The sequence below is a fragment of the Phyllostomus discolor genome, chromosome 2 (assembly GCF_004126475.2).
Source record: "Phyllostomus discolor isolate MPI-MPIP mPhyDis1 chromosome 2, mPhyDis1.pri.v3, whole genome shotgun sequence".
In the NCBI taxonomy this organism is placed as follows: Eukaryota; Metazoa; Chordata; class Mammalia; order Chiroptera; family Phyllostomidae; genus Phyllostomus; species Phyllostomus discolor.
Window position 1 is genome coordinate 210,274,840 of NC_040904.2, and position 16,582 is coordinate 210,291,421.

Consider the following 16,582-nt stretch of genomic DNA (forward strand, 5'->3'; position numbering starts at 1 on the left):
AATTCCTGCCTTGCATTTGCTAATTTGAGTTTCCGTGGCTTGCAACAAGAGTCATGAGCAACTAAGTCTTCTTTGAAACCCTCTCACGCTGTTAGAATAAGCGACCAGGGCCATGTCTACAGTCTGGAGGAGACGGAGGGCTGGAAAACCCTGATGCTTTGGTCACTGATGGCAAATTGAACACTGGCTTAGAATAGGCCAGCGGGCCCTGCACAGTCTGCTGTGCTGTCCCAAAACCAGGCCCCAGGATTCAGCTTTTTAGTTCCCATTCGCAAGCTCAGCTACTGCCCTCCAAAGCAGGACTTACTGGAATGGCTGGATTGGGGCGGGGGGGGGGGGGTCTGTCTTTGGCCACATGCCATATTAAAACCCTCCTCACAGAGCTGTAGGCCCTTGTGTTGAGCCCTGGTTTACAACCACACTGCCCACCTCTGCGTAAATTCTCCTCCTGGTCAGGGGGTACTCGGCTTAACCCGGAAAGATTTTCTGGACTTTAAATCTTGGGAGTTTTATTTCCTTCCCTACCAAAAGGCCCTGGGATCCTATACAAATTAGTCCATTCCCTTTCTAGGGCTTGGCATACAAGGGTATCTCTAGGAAATGCTCAGTTTTGCTTGAATAACAAAACTTTCCTCTCTCCAGGACAAAAAATATGCATTTATATTTGTATTTTTGAAGTCCTTCCTTCTTTCCTTCCAAGGCTTTGGTTGTGTTTGCACTGTAAGTCTGATTTCTTCAGGAGTTGATTTACTTGAGGGCAACAAGTGTTCTATCTCTATAAAAGAAGCCATTTCTTTCTTTCTTCTTTTTTTAAAATTTATCTATTCATTTATTTATTTGAGAAGGGAAGGGGAGGAGAAAGAGAGGGGGAGAAACATCAATTGGCTGCCTCTCACATGGGCCCCAACCTAGGCCCTGGCCTGCAACCCAGGCATGTGCCCTGACCTGGAATTGAACCAGTGACCTTTAGGAGATAATGCCCAACCAACTGAGCCACACGGGTCAGGGCAAGAAGCCATTTCTTAAATGGTTCTGTAGAATATAAAAAAATCTGCTCTTAGATGACTTTATCTTTATATATTCAGAGAAGCAGTTCTGTGGCTTAAGAAATGTAAAATAAAATTTTAAAAAAGCTCTTATTTCCCAGAACCCCACCCCGTGAACAATTCTACTTGTCTAGTCAGTCTCTGTTTCCAAATCCCAGCTTCTAAACTCTGCACGTGCTGTCTCAAAGCTTACCCTCTCCACTCCCATTTCTGGAGCCCTATAGTCCAAATCACACTACTGGTCATCTGCTCTCTTGTTCTTTCAAAAATTAGCCTTTTTTCTTAACCAGTATATTAATACATTGAGGGCAGAAACTGTAATTCCCTGTATATTCTTTAGCACTTAGCATTCAATATACAATTGGTAGGTGACTTAATGGATAATCAAATGCCTTTTGTAACAAATGGTATTACAATACTTGAATATTTATAAAAGTTGTTACAATATAAGAGATTGGATCTTTCTGAAGTTTATAAAGATTGTCATTGTAAATATTACTTTAATTTTAAAATACTTTTTACCACATACATTTTAAAAACTAGATTTTATTTTTAACAATTAGAAAAAATATTCTTTTACACATGTCTAGATAAGTGTCTGGAACTTTACATTTAACTTTAATATTTAAAAAGGTTTTTACCTGGCTGGTGTAGCTCAGTGGATTGAGCACGGGCTGTGAACCAAAGCATCACAGGTTCGATTCCCAGTCAGGGCACATGCCTAGGTTGCAGGCCATGACCCCCAGCAACCGCACACTGATGTTTCTCCCTCTCTTTCTCCCTCCCTTCCCTCTCTAAAAATAAGTAAATAAGATTTTTTAAAAAATGGTGATGAAAATAAAGTAAATAAAATGAAATAAAAAAAAAGGTTTTTAATTCTCTACGCAAAACTTTAAAGTCGTGCTACCTTTACACCCCAAATTGTAAAGCTACTTATTTCCTTCCTCTTTATCTTTCCAATAAAATACATATATATCAAAAGCACATTTTTAAAAAGTAATTTCAACTTGTCAAAAAGTCAAATGATTTAAAATTTAGCTTAATTTAATGTTTTCTGTTGCTATAAAGGTGAATGTACAGTTTGACACTGTAAGTTTAAAAAGAGGCTTTTTTGTGTGTGTCACGCAAACTTTCCTTCCTCAAAGGTCTCCCGCCTTCGGAAACGGAGCCTCTAGAACTGTTCGAGAGGAAACCTAGAGGAGAGTGGAACACCTCTGAATTCTGGGACTTCCCCTTCGCCTGGTGGTTCCCTTTAAAAAGCGGACGCAAGAGGGGGCGGGGCGCTGCGTGGTGCGGCGCTGCGCCTGCACGTCTCCTCGTAGCCCACGTCACCGCGCCGGCGCCGGCTGACGGCACAGACGCTGCGGTCGCCAAAGCCGTTGACTATCCCGGGCTGTGGTGGCTGTTCTCGCTGCCGCTCCTGCTGCTGCCTCTGCCGCCCCCGCCGCCCCCCGCCGCCCCCGCTGCCTCTGCTGCCCCCGCTGCGTCTGCCGCCCCTGCTGCGTCTGCCGCCCCCGCTGCCTCTGCCGCCATGGCTCAGTACAAGGGCGCCGCGAGCGAGGCGGGCCGCGCCATGCACCTGATGAAGAAGCGGGAGAAGCAGCGCGAGCAAATGGAGCAGATGAAGCAGCGCATCGCCGAGGAGAACATCGTGAAATCCAACATCGACAAGAAGTTCTCTGCGCACTACGATGCCGTGGAGGCGGAGCTCAAGTCCAGCACCGTGGGACTTGTGACCCTGAATGACATGAAGGCCAAGCAGGAGGCCCTGGTGAAGGAACGGGAGAAGCAGCTGGCCAAGAAGGAGCAGTCGAAGGAGCTGCAGCTGCAGCTGGAGAAGCTGCGGGAGAAGGAACGCAAGAAGGAGGCCAAGCGGAAGATCTCTTGCCTGTCCTTCGCTGTGGACGCAGAGGAGGAGGAGGAGGAGGGCGAGGAGCAGGACGAGGTGGCCATGCTTGAGGAGGAGTTGGAAAGGGAAGAGGTCCTCACGAAGAAGAGGAAACTGGGGAAGAACCCGGATGTGGATACCAGCTTTTTGCCTGACCGCGACCGCGAGGAGGAGGAGAATCGGCTGCGGGAAGAGCTGCGGCAGGAGTGGGAGGCCAAGCAGGAGAAGATCAAGAGCGAGGAGATCGAGATCACCTTCAGTTACTGGGATGGCTCCGGGCACCGGCGGACAGTCAAGATGAAAAAAGGCAACACCATGCAGCAGTTCCTGCAGAAGGCGCTGGAGATCCTGCGCAGAGACTTCAGCGAGCTCAGGTCGGCCGGGGTGGAGCAGCTCATGTACATCAAGGAGGACCTGATCATACCCCACCACCACAGCTTCTACGATTTCATCGTCACCAAGGCCCGAGGCAAGAGCGGGCCCCTCTTCAATTTCGACGTTCACGATGACGTGCGGCTGCTCAGTGACGCCACGGTGGAGAAGGACGAGTCGCACGCGGGCAAGGTGGTGCTAAGGAGCTGGTACGAGAAGAACAAGCACATCTTCCCCGCCAGCCGCTGGGAACCCTATGACCCCGAGAAGAAGTGGGACAAGTACACGATCCGGTGAATGCAGAGGTGGAGCGGGCTCACTTCCCCGGGTCCCCCCAGACTCCCCCTGCCCGGGTCTGCAGGACTCCAGGTGCATGGTTTCCCCGATCTTGTGACGTGACTGACCATCCCCTGCCCTTGATGCTGTCATTTGCTGCTGTCTTCACTGCTTTTTCTTTTATGATAAAGAAATGCACATGTTAGAGTCAGAGCACTGTTCTTTATTAAAAAAAAACATTTTTGAGATAAAATTGACGTAACAAAATTCACCATTTTGGCCATTTGCAAGTGTACAATTCAGGGAATTTAGTACATTGACAATGTTGTGCGGTCATCATCTCTAGTTTCTGAGTATTTCTCACACTCCACAAGGAGACCCTGTGCCTATTAGCAGCCTCTCCCCCAGCCCCTGGCACTCCCTAGCCTATTTTCTGTCTATGGATTTGCCTATTCTGGAAGTTTCCCATAAATGAAATCATACAATTAAAAAAAAAAGCTGCAGTGAGAGAACCTGGTATCACTTTCCCAAGTAGTTTTCAATAGGTTTATTCACTCATATACATACATATTCCTGAATCCACATACAATGCAAAGTTATACATCAGAGACTTTTAAGGTAAATATATATTTAAATCCCTTGCTGACTTTAATAACATGTGAAACAAACTCTTACTTCAAGATCTGGTATGTGAGACTGCTTTTCTATTTCTTCATCTCCTAATAAGTACTAAGAAGCAATTTGCATCAATCCACCACCTACTCCTTGGCATCCCCAATTCCTCCAGCAGTTATTGCGAAGGTGGCTTCGTTTTCAGGCATGTCAGGGCTAACAGAATGCAAGGGAACAGAAGTTTATAAAAAGCTCTACTTCTATAAATACTATATTCATGTTACAGACATCACACTCCTATCTTTGCGAGTCTCCAGAGACATCTCAGAGTTGGTACAGCTAAATGTGGACTACAGAATTTACCTACAAGTATTATCAACCCACACAAACATTTATGGAACAAGTTTTTATGTGTAAGGTTCTGAATGTCAAGAAAAATTACCCCAAACTTGGAAATAGGCAAAAGGGATAATGGAGCGTGCTTTCAGTGTGTCGGGCATTTTGCAGCAGACTCCCAGGGGCTTATCTGATGCTAAAGGCTGTGCACCTTTTACTGCCCAGGCCAGCGCGGGGGAAACTGACATGACTAGCACGTGTTTACCGTCTTTCCCGGTTCCCCGGTTCTGTGAGGACTCCGTGCTTTTCATTGTCTGGGCCATTTTATAACTCCGAGTTGTAGAAAACTATGAGTAATGCAACTATTCTTGTCCATAAAAATGTAATTGTGTGGAGGCGTGTAATCGATTGTTGTTTTATAGATACTGTGACCTATTTTTGATCAATTTATAATTCATCTCAGCGTTCCTTATCTGATTACATATGTGTGTGGTAATTTGATTTTTTCTTTTGATCTGGTTATAAAATCTTATTAGTTGCTGCATTAATTAGTTGAATAAATGACATATTTGTATATAATTCATGCTTATATGCTCTTTAAAATTTATCTTTTAATTTATTCTAAAACTCTGTTGGGTAGAGTTGATTTGTAGAAAACTAAGAGCAGTGCAGATGATCCTTGTCTGAGGGCCATACAGACAATTCCAGGCTATAGCAACGGAAATGAACTGAATTTCATTGTGTAGAAAGGCAACTGATTTCCCTCTAGTAGAAAAAACTTCAAATGTTACAATTCATTGCCTGATATTAACCAATTTTTTATTTACTAGCAAGTGTATTTCCACATTCATTTGACTACATAACTCTTTTTCTCAAATTATCCTTTGAATCAGTGGTTTCCTCATTAATTAGGGAGTTGAATAAAATCTTTGACACGTTCATTTTATATTTATTTGCAAGAAGTCATGTTTTTAACTTTTTGGAAATCAGACTAACATGTACTAGACCATATAGATTTTACAAAAATGAGACAGGCATTACTCTCAAGAAGTCTAACAGGTGGGCTATGACATGTGATATATATAGGCAAATTAAGCTGTTTTATAAAGTCAGTACATATGTTACAGAACTCGAGAGAAAGGGGAGTGGGGAGGATTGGATGTGGGAGAGGAGGGGAGGGCAGGGCAGGAAAGAGTAATGGGGGAGAATGGGGACACTTATAATTGAACAACAATAAATTTTTTTTTTAAATAAAGGAGACATTATGCCAGGTAGGTTGATTAGGAAAGGCTTCATAGATAACATCTGAAGGGTCTTTGAGGCAGAAATGGGAGTAATTCAGGTAGAGGTAATAGCATTAAAAAAACGGATAGAAAGCCGCTTTTGTGTATAAAAAAGGGGAAGAATAAGAGGTTATGTTTAGATACATTTCATTTAAGGTATTTTGGGATATTTATGTACGAGTTCTGCCAGCAGTTGGAAATGAATAAAACTTGAGGAAACGGTTAGACTAGAAATAGAAATCTGAAAATCACTGATCATGAAAGAGATTGCTGCCACTTTGTGCTATTATTACATCCAGGTAATGGTGACTATAGTACTGTTAATAGCCTAGTTTATTAAGTAGTTACTCTTTACTATGTGTCAGGATCCCGTATTTTATTTCATTTAAACTTTATGATAACCCTGCTGGGTATGTATTATTATCCACACTTGACAAATGAGATTAATATTTAGACGGAAATAATTTGCCCAAAGTCACATTGCTAGTAAGTGAAAATGCCAGGATTGGAGCCTAAGGTGACGACTCCAGAAGCTTTGATTCCAAAGCTCATGTTCTAAACTAGGAGGCATACTGCCTTTCAAAGTTGGGTGTTTTTTAAAAATTTCGTTCGTTTTGTTGGGAGGGAGCAGGTCAGGCAGCAAACTTTGAGCTCCCTGCTGATAAGGTTACTCGCCTTGGGAAACGCAGAGAGGCCTCCCCTGAGGGCGGCTCAGAACACAGGCTGCAGGCAAGGTAGGCCTTGCAGACTGAAGCTGTAGCTGAGGAGGAAGCCCTCAATGGGATTTGAAAATAACCTTTTAGACTTGTTGGAAAATACTCAGTTGGCCTCTTACAAATGGTAGAAAGAAAAGCAGTTGAGAAAGAGGGAAGCCAAGCAAGGTACCTGCAAAGTTGAACCAGGCTTTTTGTTTGTTTTGTTCTAGAAACAATAAAAAACAATTAACTTCAGATACCTGACGATTTGTATGTCTTTTCATTATTTTTGCAATTATTTAAAATGTGTTCTTCCTCTGAATTCAGTAGTGTTCTTTGCTTTTACTGTCCACTGATCACAGATATGCTAAGTGGAGTAAAATAAATGGGGTCTTTATTCACTTAAGTTTTAAAAGGAGAAAAATATACACTTGAGAGCCAACTATAGCTAAATAACAGAAGCAGTTACTATGGTGAATTCTAGGAAATGGGCTTGGTCCCTTTTGTAGCCATTCCTGTACACCTGGGAACTCTTCTAAGATCCCCTTTCTACTCAGTTCTTGGGGAATTGTTTGTTTAATAAGAAATGTCTTTCTTTTACATGTGTGTAAAGTAGTAGTTGAAGACATGGGGGGTAACTACAGTAGACTAGCTATGACTGCCCTAAATAGATCATCCCACATAAATGAAGAAATAGTGTAATGATTAAAAGTGCAGATCTTTGATTCAGACAGAATAGTTTCTAATTTTATGCCATCCCTTATTTGTTTTGTGGTTGAGACAAGTCCATTCTTTTACTAATTAAGGAAAATCTTTATTGAGCACCCGCTGTATCCCTGTTGTGCACACTTGAGGTCTATAAATGAAAACTAGAAGAACAGAAAAATAGACAAACACTCTTGCCCTTGTGAAACTTACATTGGGGGGAAGGAGAGACGGACAATACATAATGGACATCATACATATATTATGCGATATGTTAGAAAATGGTGTGTTTTAAGGAAAGAAAAAGTAGAGCTAGGTAAAGGAGATTGGAAGTGTGGAGGTTGGGAGGAGGGTAGTTGCAATTTTAAATAGGGAGATCACGATAGGCATTGTTGAACAGGTAACATTTGATCAAAGACTTGAAGGAGGTGAAGGACGCGACCAGAAAGAGGGCAGTGTGGGAAAAGACCATTCCAGGCAGGGAGAACAACAGTAGCACGAATGCCCTAAGGTGGGAGTGTGCCTGACATGTACAGAACATCAAGGTGCCCACTCAGGCGGCAGCATCGGGAGCCAGGGGGAGGGCAGGAAGAATAGGAGCGGGGCCGTTCACGCAGTGCTCTGTAAACCGCTGCAGATACTTGGGCTTTGATTCTGAGTGAAGATGAGGAGCCACTGGAGGATTTGAAGTCGAGAATAGATATGATCTGACTTAGTTTTACAAAGGGTTGCTCTCGCTCCTATGTTTTAAAATAGACTTTAGAGGAGCAATGGTTAAGTAACTGCTTGGGGCCTTGGTTTTCTCATGTGTAAAATGGGGATAATGACCTCTGTCTCTTAGGGTTGTTGTTACAAATAGTAAAATATATATAAAGCACTTGGTGTAAAGCCTAGCACATAGTAGCCACTCAATTAGTGTTAGCTATCACTATTAGCAACATCTCTTCCAAAAAGTTCTAAGTCAAGGAGAATTCTTTGTGAGAAATCTTTAGGGACCAGAAGGAAAAGAGTATGTGCTACAAGACTAGAAGCTTAGAAAACTAAGTTTTGACGTTTTAAGCTCTGATCTAGTTTTGCTGTTTTCATTCAAATTTATGAAAATTTGACATAACTAATCTCTATGATAGCTTTAATTATCCTTCACTGAGTCCGCAGAACCCTAGTATCCTCTAAGGACTGTATGAAATGAAAGAGTTGTTTGTTCCTGCACGGTTTGGAGGCCTTAATGAAATAGACAAATGATTGAACAGGAAGGTCCATGCATTTATTAATTTAAGAAATAGTTACTGAGTTCCTACTATGTGCCAAGTACCTTGCTAGGTCCTGGGGACATGAAAGAGCCAAGCCCCATCTCTGTTGTGAGACAGATGCACACGTAATCAGCTGATTACAATTCAGAGCGGAAAGTGGTAGGAAAGTTCTAAGCACAGCAATCCATCCAAGATATAGACGAAGAAATTTTAGTAAAAAACACGAAACAATTCTATTGTCTATTTAACAAAAAAACATTTGTAGCAAATTTCTAGAGATTGCTGATGCTTCCTAAAACATAGCATTTGAATATTATAGTCTTCCACAAGGCAGGTAATGAAAAGCAAAATGGTCTGAGTAAAAACCACATGGATGTGGAAACTGATTATTTAATATTTATTCAACAATAATATGTATTATGTACTGTGATTCATAGCAAAAACCAAATTAAGAGCTCACCTGATTTCTTTTTTGGCTGATTTCCCCCTCCCTAGGGTAAGGAGCTATTACACATCTCTGCCTTTGCTCAGGGTGGCTAATCAGTCAGTTACAAATACTGCACATCTGCGATGTCCCAGCATAGTGTCCCTGTCTTCAAGGTATTTAATGTCTAATAAGCGTGACACATGCTATACTGTAAATCACTACCAATGGAACCTAAGCTCCATGAAGACAGGGCCTTGTTTTATTGTTTGTTTTTTCACTATCCCTAGAACCTAGAACAGCCGATATGTAGTAGGTTTCTTTTTAAAATTTATTGTTTATAATTTATTTTTTTAAGATTTTATTTATTTATTTTTAGAGAGGGAAGGGAGGGAGATAGAGAGAGAGAGAGAGAGAGAGAGAGAGAGAGAGAGAAACATCAATGTGCAGTTGCTGGGGGTTATAGCCTGCAACCCAGGCATGTACCCTGGCTGGGAATCGAACCTGCGACACTTTGGTTCCCAGCCCGCGCTCAATCCACTGAGCTACGCCAGCCAGGGCTTTATAATTTCTTCTTTTAAAATATTTAATTTATTTATTTTCAGAGAGGAGAAGGGAGAGAAACATTAATGTGTGGTTTCCTCTGGTGCACCCCCCACTGGGGACCTGGCCCCGCAACCCAGGCACGTGCCCCAACTGGGAATTGAACCAGCGGCCCTTTGGTTCGCAGGCCGGCACTCAATCCATGGAGCCACACCAGCCAGGGCTAGTGTTCATAATTCTTGATTAAATAAGTAAAGTGCTGTGAAAGACTATAGGGTATAACCTAGACTGCAAGTCAGGGGAAGTGAGGTTTAAATTGAAACTTCAAAAGAAAACCGTCAGAGAGAAAGGAGAAGAACATTCCCGGCACTCCCTGTACTTTTCCTGCACGTACCGCATTTCAATTGGAATTGATTATTTCATTATCTAGCTTCACTGTAAGCTTTGGAAGGTCAAGGACCAAGCCATTTGTCAACACAATACCTGGATCCCTAGAACCTAGTACGTAGTAGGGACTTCCCAATGAATTGAGTCATTTTCTAGAAGGAAATTCAAACATGTAGCATCTTCCAGTGACAATACTAAAGCCTCTCAGGAGAGGCAATTTGACTTAATACCATATGTACAAGGATCTGATTAAGAATAAGAAAATATTTACCTGTCATAAATCTTGGCAATTCTCAGCTCTCCTCTTCCCTTGCGCAAACTTATTCTTGTTGTTGAAGCATGAGCCAGAATGTGTCCCCCGATGGGCTTTTTGGGGTCTGCCTGAAAACTAAGTTAAAAACACCTTTTTGTGTTACATTATATGGTCCATATAGAGTCATATCTGCAATTTCAAGGCAACTTTTCTGTGGAGGATGGCAGGGGATGGAGTAGGTGTGTGTTCTGAACAAGCAAGGTTTGTCCACTAACTTGGAGTGGGGTCGGGTTTGGGGCCATCCAGTTCCGGCTTCTGCGATTCCTGGGATAAAGAGTCCATGTTTTGTTTGTTTTTTAAATAGAAAAAAAATCCCATAAATAAAATATTACTCATTGTCTTAGGATAACTCTTGGGGTTAAACAAGTTTTCTTCTTTGCAAAATACGTTCAATTTATTTATTTATTCAGGCATTCATTTATCAGAAATATTTATTAACAGCCTACTATGTGCCAAGCACTATTCTAATCTAATGAATAAGAAACAGCTGCCCCACTCTCTCCCTCTTGGGAACGTGCCCACATCTTTCCCTTTCCCTTCCTCCGCCCTGACAGGCACGCATCTTCAAACTCTAAGGGTGCCCATGGCCTTGCCACCAGCAGAGCCGTGGGCAGCAGCAGCAGCTCGCCCTGGGCCAGCCCCCTGAACCTGTCTCCAAGGCCCGCTTTTCTGGGATTCTCAGCGAGCCAAACAGCCCTGCCTGGGCTCTCCTGCTGCTTCTCCTGTCCTAAGCCCTTCCTCGTTTCACTGTCCCAGCTTGATAAACTTCCTTTCAAAATTAAAACAAAAAACAACCCCAAACACCCAACCCTCCTTCAAGATGCTGTGATGTAAATGACAGCAGATTGAGCCAATTGAGAAACATCCTTCTTACGTATGAACTGTATGTGGAAAGCCTTCAGTGTTGTACAGGTTATGAATTTGCAGTGAGAATAACCTCAGGTATGGAAGTTATAAAAATATCAGTGAGAATACTGGACTGTAGAAAGACTGATGGTTCCACAGAAGGTAGACCAGTAGAAGATTCTATGGAGGGGAGACAGGAAAGGATAGTCGGAGTTAGCTCTATGGGCAGAGAGAAGTTTTAACAGCCATGCACAGATGGTCTCTCCAGACTGACTAGTCATGCTCCCACATGAGCACGCTTAGCTTCGCCTCCTCCTTCCCAAACGTTCAGTGGTCTCCTGAAGTCCTGTCTCTATTCTTGTCCCATCTTTGACAACGCTGCTTGCTTCTTCATGAAGAAAATGAAAGCTCTTAGGAAGATGTTCCTTCAACTCCTTCTTTTTATCTGCCACCTACATACTTATTTACAGTTGCAGTCACTCTTCCTCCTTCCCTCTCAAACTTCTTTTTTCTTATTTCAGCAACTCCTCCTACACCTCGATGCCTTTGCACACAAGATTTCCTCTGAAATGAAAGCCCCTTTCCCACTGTGTCTGTTTATTTAGCTCTTACTCATCCGTCAGGTGCCATCCCTTCTTGGGAGCCTTGCCTGGTGCCCTGAAACGGAACAGAAACCGCCTCCTCTGTGCTCTCAAACCACTGTATGCATTCCTCTGTGAAAGCACACTACATTACAGTACGTAACTCATGGGTCTCACTCCCCCCATACTCTAATTCTTGTCATCTTTGTAACTCTAGTGCTTAGAAAAATGCCCATAATATACAATAGAAGGCATTCAAGAAATATTTCTGAATGAATACAGAAGAGAAGATAATTTGGGTCCCCCTGGTCTAAGATCCTTTTGGACACAGATTTGTGACATATCTTTGGAGAAGCTAAAATTCTCCAAACTTTATTTATTTATTTACTTACTTACTAAAATAAAGATTTTATTTATTTACTTTTAGAGAGAAGGGAAGGGGGGAGAGAAAAAGAGAAACATCAATGTATGAAAGATACATCAATTGTTTGCCTCCCACATACCCAAAACTAGGAACTTGGCCTACAACCCAGGCATGTGCCTTGACTGGGAACTGAACCGGTGATCCTTCAGTTTGCAGGCTAGTGCTCAGTCCACTGAGCCGCACCAGTCAGGGCTATAGTTCAAGGAATTGTGAAGGGTGTTCTTACAGAAAGGCAAATATAAAAAGAGAAAGAATTTCTCCCTAATTGAGGTAATCCTCTCCCAACCCTAGTACAGATAATCTCAAGAAGAGCAGGCAGCTGGACTCCTGGATGTATAGCCATGATGTTCTGTTAGCAAAAACCCTTTATTATTTGCTGTTTCTAACGTGGTACCCTATGCACAAAAGGAAATAGGTTAGTATTGCTTGTTTGAGATTATTCTAGGTGAAGAGGTTAAGAATGTCATCTCCAAAGGAAAATGATTTTGAATAAACTAAATAGGGAAATCAATGAGAGGATTTGCAAAAGTACTAAGAAAATATACAGGGAAGATACGGGCAGAAAAAGGTACATATAATGAGTCATAAACTAAGAGGTAATACTTAATCAAATAGATCGAAATATAGCATAACAGTCTTAGCTCTGGGAGAATGTCAAGCCAATTCAAATTTTATTTGTTCCATCAAAGTATTCAGTAGAATTTTGGGTCACATTTATAGTTCTTAACTTTTTTATAAGTCATTAATACATTGATAATTTAATTAAAGATATAGGCTCTCTCCCAGAAAAATGTACATATATAAAAATTGCATATATGTTTAGGAGATTCATGGTTTCTTCCCCCTCTGGTATAGTTAGGTATTAATAATAATAATAACAACCGAGATTTATTGAGTCCTTACTATGTGGCAGTTCTTATTATTCCAACTCATCCAACTATTTCCCTTTGTTTGGATTCCATATTATTTAGTAAATAACTTTGGATTAAAGTTTGAGTCCCTACAGAGCTCTGCCTATGAGGGGAGAAGGCACCGGCCCTAAGACCCCTGAGTGCAGTTACATGTTTCAGCATCAGTACCTGGCCCTCTGACCTTTGAGTCTCAGGAGCTTGGTTACTGCGAGTCGGCCCCAGGGAGACAGACTGGTTCTCGGCGGGCTCGCCAGGTGACATCTCTGCCACAGGGCCGAGGGCTCGGAACTCTGGTCCGTTCACCAGAGTAATGGCTACATACCCCTGCACGCCTCTCCACTGACAGTGTGCAGACCCTTCTGCAGCCATTCATAGCCCTGATAAACGGTGTGGTTTACGAACTCGGGAGTTAGATCTGGGTTCGAATTTTGGCTTATCAGCCAGACATGTGACCTCAGGAAAACTGTTTAACCATTCTAAGTGTGTTTCTTTATTTAACTGGGGGATAATAACTGTGTCTAACTAGCAGGGTAGTTGTGAGAATAAAACAAAATCATTAGGTAAGGTACTGGCCCAGTGACTACAGTTACAATGACCTGCTTTCATAATCCTGACTCAAACACCAACTACCTTGGGCTAGTTGCTTAACCTTTGTGAATCTCCATTTCTTTGACTGTGAGGTGAGAACAAAAAGATCTCATCTCTCAGCGCTGCTGTGAGGATTCAAGGTGTATTTAGTATAACTCATCCAGAGCCTACTATTGCTGGGAATTATGCCAATGAGTTCTATCCTTACAGTAATCTTGGAACATAAGAGATACTCAATAAGTGGTAATTATTATTATTATTTAACTAAATAATTCAGATAACATGTAGACCAAGAAAATCTTAAAGTTTCTTTGAACTTCCTTTGAACCGAGTCTTGAGGTAAAGCACAAGAAGGTGTTATAACATTTCGCATTCTTTTAGAGGGCTTTAATTTACTTCTATTTCTGACCAAGTAAAAACAGCTTCAGGAACACACCCACATTCCTTGTTTAGTCTGATCTCTTATGCCCCCTTCTTTTGTATTTTCTTTTCCTCTTCTTTTCTCCTTTTCTTGGGGGTGAGGGAGAGTGATGACAAAGAGGAAGAAATGAGGGTGGATATTGGAAGTGAAGAGGTGTCAGGAAAGATTGTTTTATTTATCCCACTCCAGGTGAACGGATTACAGCCTGTCATATCGCTGAGTGTAAAACCCAGAACAGCCTGACCCTCCAACTTCAAATGTGGGTGATGGGGTCATGAAGCATAGGGTTATGGTGAGGGGCGGGCACATGGTATCTTTCTGGGAGTGGGACGAGGAGGGTAGCACAGTGAGGCCGAAAGAGCATAACTTTGAAGTCAAAGATAACAGGGTTAAATTCCTGGTGGTTTTTTAATTGTGCGATTGAGCAAGTAAGTACTAAATACTCCGAGCCTCTGCTTGCTCCTTTATAAATTAGGAATAATAATAGTATCTGCCTGAAATACTCATTGCAGTGGGGACTTGGAGTGGCTGGGCGAGGGCAAGCTTGAGGGACCAGGGTACTCCGGGGACTGTTGACTCGCTAAGGGGTAAGCTCACACAGAGAATTGTTGAGGAAGGGTCCACTGAGGAGAAAAAGGCTGAGTGGGCATGCCCAAGAATGAGGAGGATGCTTTGAGATTAGAGAAAGATGGGGAGAAGGGAGTACTGCCAAAAGAGAAGAATTTGGGGGAAACAGAAGAGACGGTTTCAAAAAAGGAGTGTGTTTAACAAGTTTTGTTAAGTAGTTCCCCCCCCACACACACCTTGTTTCCTCCCAAAGTATGCAGAAAAACATGCACTTTTTTCAAGAGTTTGAATGTGGAATTCTAGGGGTTTTGGGGGAGCAAGGGAAGGATGGAGCAACACACGGAGATTGACTTCATAGAAAGAACAGGGAGGCCCCAGGAGGCTGAGTTACACTGAGGTGATATAAGAAGTATGTAAAATAATGCATGAATGCACCTAGCACCCGGTAACAAGCAATAAATATAAGCTCTCTTAATTTTGCTGGGAAGAATATAAGTTCATGTGACTTGGACAAGGTCACCATGCCAGTGATCCTGGTTTAATGTTTTTTCTCTAACCATATTGCCTTTTAATTTATGCTACTGATGTGGAGTCACTAGGTGACATCCTTAGAGAATAAAGTGACTTCATATTTACATGACTGCAAATGTTGTAAGATGACTTTTTGTTTCAGCAAGACAAATACATAAATGAAGTAGACGACATCACGGTCTTATTTGCTGCTCATTTGACTATTTGCCCTGGTGCTGACTCTGACTTTTTAGCTCCAGACCTTCATCAACTGGATCGTCCTAGCTCTAAAATCTGTGTCTGTAAGTCTCGTTGAGGAGCTCCTGCTCTGCTGTATCATATGGCAGCTCCTCGCCTCTATAATTTTGTTCCTTTTAATACAATGTGCCACCAAGATGGGATATAAGCCGCAATTATTGTCAGCGTACTTGGGGATTCATACCAATTACAGTGATATGCCTCTGACAGGCTCAGGCAAGTTGTAGCTCGGAGTCCCTCAACACTGAGAAACAAAGGTATTTTCTTCATGGGAGCTTTTCTAATAGTGTTTGAAATCCTTTAGTTTAAACTGTCTTTTTTTCCCATTTAGTATGGTAATTATGTGCTTCATATGACACGCTTTTAATTTGTATTGTTATAATATGAAATACTTCAGAGTACACTAATTATGGCGAGCCTTGTTTCCTTCCAACTCAGAGAGGTGGGGGAGTCGTTCGAAGTGGAATCGCCCAGCACCAATACTGGGCTCTGCTGCCTTCCCCGGCTCTTTACTGAGTTCACTGCATTATAAATCTCCGCTCCTCTCTGACTCCTTCCGTGACTTCCTTCTGTCACTGCTCTGTTTCTCCCGTCGTTACCTTATGGGAGTCAATTCAAAACGGTGTTACCCTTTTGGAAACTTTCTACAAATATCAGAGAAAGAACCCTACTTGTGACCTAATTTCCACTGATTTCCTTTTCCTTCTGACTCCAGACAAACAGTGCTGGCCTCTTCGGTGTTCCCTCCCCTCGCCCGAAGAGAGAACACAGCTCTTTAACTTGAACGGTTTTATTTGAATGCAACACCCTGAGCCAGTGAATCATTTTCTCCTTTTTAAAGCAAGCCTTAAAAATCTCCCATTTCTCTTCAGCTTAAATTACTCCGTTTGTGAAGCACTCCGTGTTCCACGTATAAGTACCCTATAAACAGTAACTACTCAAGGGCTGCCGACAACGTGTGCCCTGCCAAGACTTTAAAATTTTGAGTTAAATGGACGTGATTTATTTATTTATTTTCTGGAGGCAAGGCACAAGTGTCTTTTATTCACTAACGAATTCCCAGAATCTAGATGCATACATTTTTAATAAATATTTATTGATTGAATTAAATGATGGAGTTCCCCTCCTCAGTCTTTTTAACTTGCTTAATACCATGTGTGTAGTTAGCATTTGCACATTGGAATCTCCTGTGATGAAGCGGAAAACAGCTGTAAGAGAGCACTGGAAAGTCAGAGGTATATCGAACTGCAGAAGATGCAGCAACATTCTTAGCGTTAATTTAGAAAATGCCTAAAGAGAGACACACTCATTTCAGTGTGACAATTTACAGAATTTATACTAGTGTT

The 16,582-nt window shown here is 42.1% G+C and overlaps 2 protein-coding genes across 3 annotated transcripts in view; one reads left to right on the forward strand and one right to left on the reverse strand.

Annotated features, from left to right (window-relative positions):
- Positions 1 to 2,379: 2,379 nt before the first annotated feature.
- Positions 2,380 to 5,476, forward strand: LOC114513746 (protein FAM50A-like). Of its 2 annotated transcripts, none has more exons than XM_036019634.1 (2): positions 2,380 to 2,474; positions 2,569 to 5,476. In XM_036019634.1, exon 2 carries the CDS (start codon positions 2,578 to 2,580, stop codon positions 3,601 to 3,603), a length of 1,026 nt encoding a protein of 341 aa, XP_035875527.1. In that variant the 5' UTR covers positions 2,380 to 2,474; positions 2,569 to 2,577; the 3' UTR covers positions 3,604 to 5,476. The 2 variants fall into 2 exon arrangements, with proteins under 2 accessions (XP_035875527.1, XP_028388937.1); XM_028533136.2 differs by having other exon boundaries at positions 2,416 to 2,465; positions 2,542 to 5,476.
- Positions 3,828 to 16,582, reverse strand: part of DMC1 (DNA meiotic recombinase 1) — a 29,790-nt gene continuing 17,035 nt past the window's right edge. The window contains exons 12-13 of the mRNA XM_028532342.2: positions 10,089 to 10,205; positions 3,828 to 4,410 (exon numbers count right to left, since the gene is read on the reverse strand). Of these exons, the coding sequence (XP_028388143.1) occupies positions 4,341 to 4,410; positions 10,089 to 10,205 (187 nt within the window). The 3' untranslated portion in view covers positions 3,828 to 4,340. The remainder of the gene's footprint in view (positions 4,411 to 10,088; positions 10,206 to 16,582) is intronic.

Excerpts from the sequence above, each read along its gene's own strand:
- LOC114513746 (XM_036019634.1), top strand. The coding sequence starts at position 2,578 with ATGGCTCAGTACAAGGGCGCCGCGAGCGAGGCGGGCCGCGCCATGCAC.